Here is a 3,524-nt window from a genome sequence, read left to right as displayed (position 1 = left end):
TCTCTACTGCCCTGGGAGCCTGCCACTTACAGATTTACAGCTAAAAATACCACGGCAGTCCCATGGCTAATCAACTGCGCTGCTTACCCTGGGTGAGGTTATGAAAGTGTCTCAGGCTGGCACTGTAAGCTGCAGCGGGACCAGCGGCAGCACCCAAATACAAACGCTGCGAGGGCTGCGCGGTGCTGCCAGCACCCACAAGCTTGCTGCCAGGCAAGGGGCAGCGAGCCCCACAGCAGCCTCCAAGCTGCGCAGCCAGGTTCCTGGAGCCTATGACCCAGCCAGGAGAGCCTCGACACGAGGCTTCACACACATTCCTGCCCGTCGGTAGACTGCAGAAAGAAAACCTCACCCCTGTGTCTCAGGAGACCTTAAGTGCCCGGTGCATTTCCCTACAACATAAGATTTCCAGCTGGCTCAGGAATCACGATCAGTGCTTGGAAGGGCCTTTCTGTGCGGTGCCCTCCTGCAGCTACACCGCAACCCAAGGGATCTCTCTCCAATTCCCCCCCCCCATCTCCTTACAGGAATGCACACACACAGAGGCCAAATCGCCACAGTGACCCATTTCTTTTAAATTACTGTCATCTTTATTTTCTTCACGTATGTGCAAACAGAGGAGATCGCAATGGTGGTGTTCTTAAAAATAACAAAATGTATTTGCATACATTTCCCTATGTACAGGTGAACAGCCACAAGTAAAGTCTTCTTTTGCACAGCAAAAGACCTAGAGCATTGAGACTGGGAACAGGACCGGGGCCCAAAAAAAGGGTCTAACTTAAAAATAATAATAATTAAAAAAAAGAATTTCACAACAGTGCAAACCTCTCGGACACGACAGCACGATGGAGTGACTTTAATGGAGAATACGGCGCTGGGGGGGGGGGCCCTCTCGGATGTGAGATTTCTGACTGTAAACAAGGCGCACACCTCCCTCCCGCTGCCCTCCCCGGGGAAAGCTATTCCAGGAATTTGGCAGATCTTCAAGGGCTGAGCCGGAGGTAAACAGCCGGCGGCCGCCTCCCCTCCTCGGACCACGGTGGGCTGGGGCCCGGCTCCGGCCGCCACCGGCACCGGGAGGGGCGGTCGCTCCCCGGGATGCTGCGGGACGCGTGGGTGCGCAGGGAACCAGGGCGCCCGGGGGGGCCGTGCGATCCCGGCGGGGCCCCGGCGCCCTCCCGGAGGGGACCGTGCGATCCCGGCGGGGCCCCGGCGGCTCCGTTCGGGCCCCGCGCCCCCCCGGCGCGGCCGAGCGCTCAGCCGGTCTCGGGGTCGCCGGGGGGCGGCTGCTCGGCGCCGTTGCAGGGCGGGGCGGCGCCGTCCGGGCCGTTGCTCTCCAGGGAGGACTCGCTGCCCGTGCTCTCGCCGGAGAGCAGCCGGCGGACGCGGAGGTCGGCGCGCAGCGAGCGCAGGTCGTTGCCCAGGCTGAGCTCGCCCAGGTCGCGGAGGAGCTGGCCCAGCTCCGGGCCCTCGCCGCGGCCGGCGCCGGCGCGCAGCAGCTCGCCCTCGGGCTCGCCCAGCGCCTCCAGGATGTCCTCGCAGTCGCAGTGCATGGCCCGCTCCTCCTGCTCCTCGCCCAGCAGGTCCTCCGTGATGGAGCCCAGCTTGGGCGCGCTGCGGCTCCGCTCCACCGGCGGCTTGTAGCAGCACTGCCCGTTGAGCAGCTTGCGCAGCGGCACCAGCGGGATGCTCTGCTCGCCCACCAGCTGCTGCTGCTGGTGCCGCGCGTCGTCCCGCTTCTTCAGCCGGCGGAACTCGGCCAGCGCCGTGGCCGAGGTCTGGTAGAGCAGCAGGGCCATGGCCTTCGCTTTCTCGGGCTTGGAGACCAGCACGGCGTGGCAGCGCAGCATCACCGCCTTGTGCTTCAGCTCGTGGCGGTAGATCCAGGCGAAGACGCGCGGCAGGCGCGGGTCGGCCACGCAGTAGGTGACCCGGTGCAGCAGGTAGAGGTGGCCAGGCCGGCGCAGCCCCTTGTCCTCGGCGTGGGCCATGCGGATGCCCTGCGCGCTGATGGTCAGCTTCATCTTGGTGCCCTGCCGGCCCGCCTCGCTCTTGCTCCAAATCTTGCAGACGGCCAGGTCGGTGCAACCCTCGCCCTTGGACTGGATGGTGGTGGCGTTGCCCAGGTAGAGCACGGTGTACGTGGGGTCCTCGCTGGTGACGCGGAATTTCCGCCGCTTGGAGCGGAACATGCTGCCTACGCGGTGCAGGGCGCTCTCGGGGCAGGCGCGGGCCAGCGAGGTGAGCGCCGAGTAGTGCACGCTCACCGCGTACCCCTTGGGCTTGCTCTGCCGCCGCGCCTCGCCCGCCACCAGCTCCACCTTGCTCCGCTTCCAGGGCAGCATCGCCCCGCGGAGCCGCGGCTAGGCGCCGCGCCGACGGCTCCGGGCGCGGGGGGGCATGCCACGGCGGCGGCGGCTGGGCTGCCCGCCCGCCTCACATCCTTGCGGGCGGCGGGCCGCCGCGGCCGTAGATATAGGCGGGCGCCGACGCTCCGCGGGTGCGGAGAGGGGAGGCTCCGCGCACCGAGGGCGGAGCGCCCGCTGCCCGCGGCCCGCCGAGCCGGCGGCGCGCTGCTCGCCGCCCGCCCGCCGCCGCCGCTCTGCGCCGCCCGCCGCGGCGCCCCGGCCCCGGCCCCGCCGCGCCGTGGGGCGGGCAGGGGGCGGGCAGGGGGCGGTGCCAGCCCGGCCCCCTCCTCGCTGGCTCCGGCCCCCAGCGGGGGCACCGGCCGCTGCCGCCCCGGCCGGGGGCGCGGGGGAGCGGGGCCCGGGCCGCGGTGCGCCCCCCGCCCCGCCGGCTCCCCACGGCGCGGCCCCCGGGGGCTCACGCGGGAGCCGTCCCCACCGCCAGGCGTGGCGCCGGGGTGCCACAGCGCTCGCATGCAGCAGGGGCGGGGAGAGCGGAGGGGGCAGCCGGGGGCGGGGGGGGACACACTCTGGCAGCTCGAACCCTCCCAAACTGATAAAAATTTCGGGGCCGATGCGGGAGCGCCCCCCGGGAGAGCCCAAGCCCCCGCAGCCTGCCCGGCCAGGGCGTGCCTGGAGGCGTCCCACTCTTGCAACATCATCCTCCCTTTGATTCGGTTCGCCCGGCTCTGAGAGCCGAAGGGCCTGCGGCGTATAGAAGCTATTATGTATGAGTAATGCTTCACCCTTTATTTATATGCAGCAACCGGGTAACAAGAAGCTGTCTTGTAATTTCTTGCTGGGGTTGCTCGAGTACAGTCACGGACGTAATGAGAAAGTTGGTCTCAGTGTCGCTGCTGTAGCTTCCCGTGCCATGTATCATAGCCTCTGCCGGAAAGAACCGAAATTCCGGGGTCGCAGGGGATGGCGCTTCATCAGAGTTTGAATAAACCCTCGACAAAAGGGGAGCCGTACGTACTCGTGCGGTAAAATCTGTAAACGCCTGCTTAAATTATTTGACAAATCATTTCTAGTGTTTGGATCGATTAAACCCGGGTGTCGTTGTTATCGTTACTATTATTACCTTATGCCATCTAGCAGATTGCTCAGGAACTGCAA

At 66.3% G+C, this 3,524-nt stretch overlaps 1 protein-coding gene across 1 annotated transcript; it reads right to left on the bottom strand.

Annotated features, from left to right (window-relative positions):
* Window positions 1-1,113: 1,113 nt before the first annotated feature.
* On the bottom strand, window positions 1,114-2,480 carry FAM43A (family with sequence similarity 43 member A). The gene has a single exon (XM_080410097.1). The coding sequence runs from the start codon at window positions 2,343-2,345 to the stop codon at window positions 1,257-1,259; it is 1,089 nt and encodes a 362-aa protein (XP_080266223.1). The 5' UTR covers window positions 2,346-2,480; the 3' UTR covers window positions 1,114-1,256.
* Between the last annotated feature and the right edge of the window lie 1,044 nt (window positions 2,481-3,524).

This window comes from Falco punctatus (assembly GCF_963210335.1).
Source record: "Falco punctatus genome assembly, chromosome: 13".
Lineage (NCBI taxonomy): Eukaryota > Metazoa > Chordata > Aves > Falconiformes > Falconidae > Falco > Falco punctatus.
Note: the sequence above shows the minus strand (reverse complement) of the source record. Positions and strands in the feature narration are given on the sequence as shown.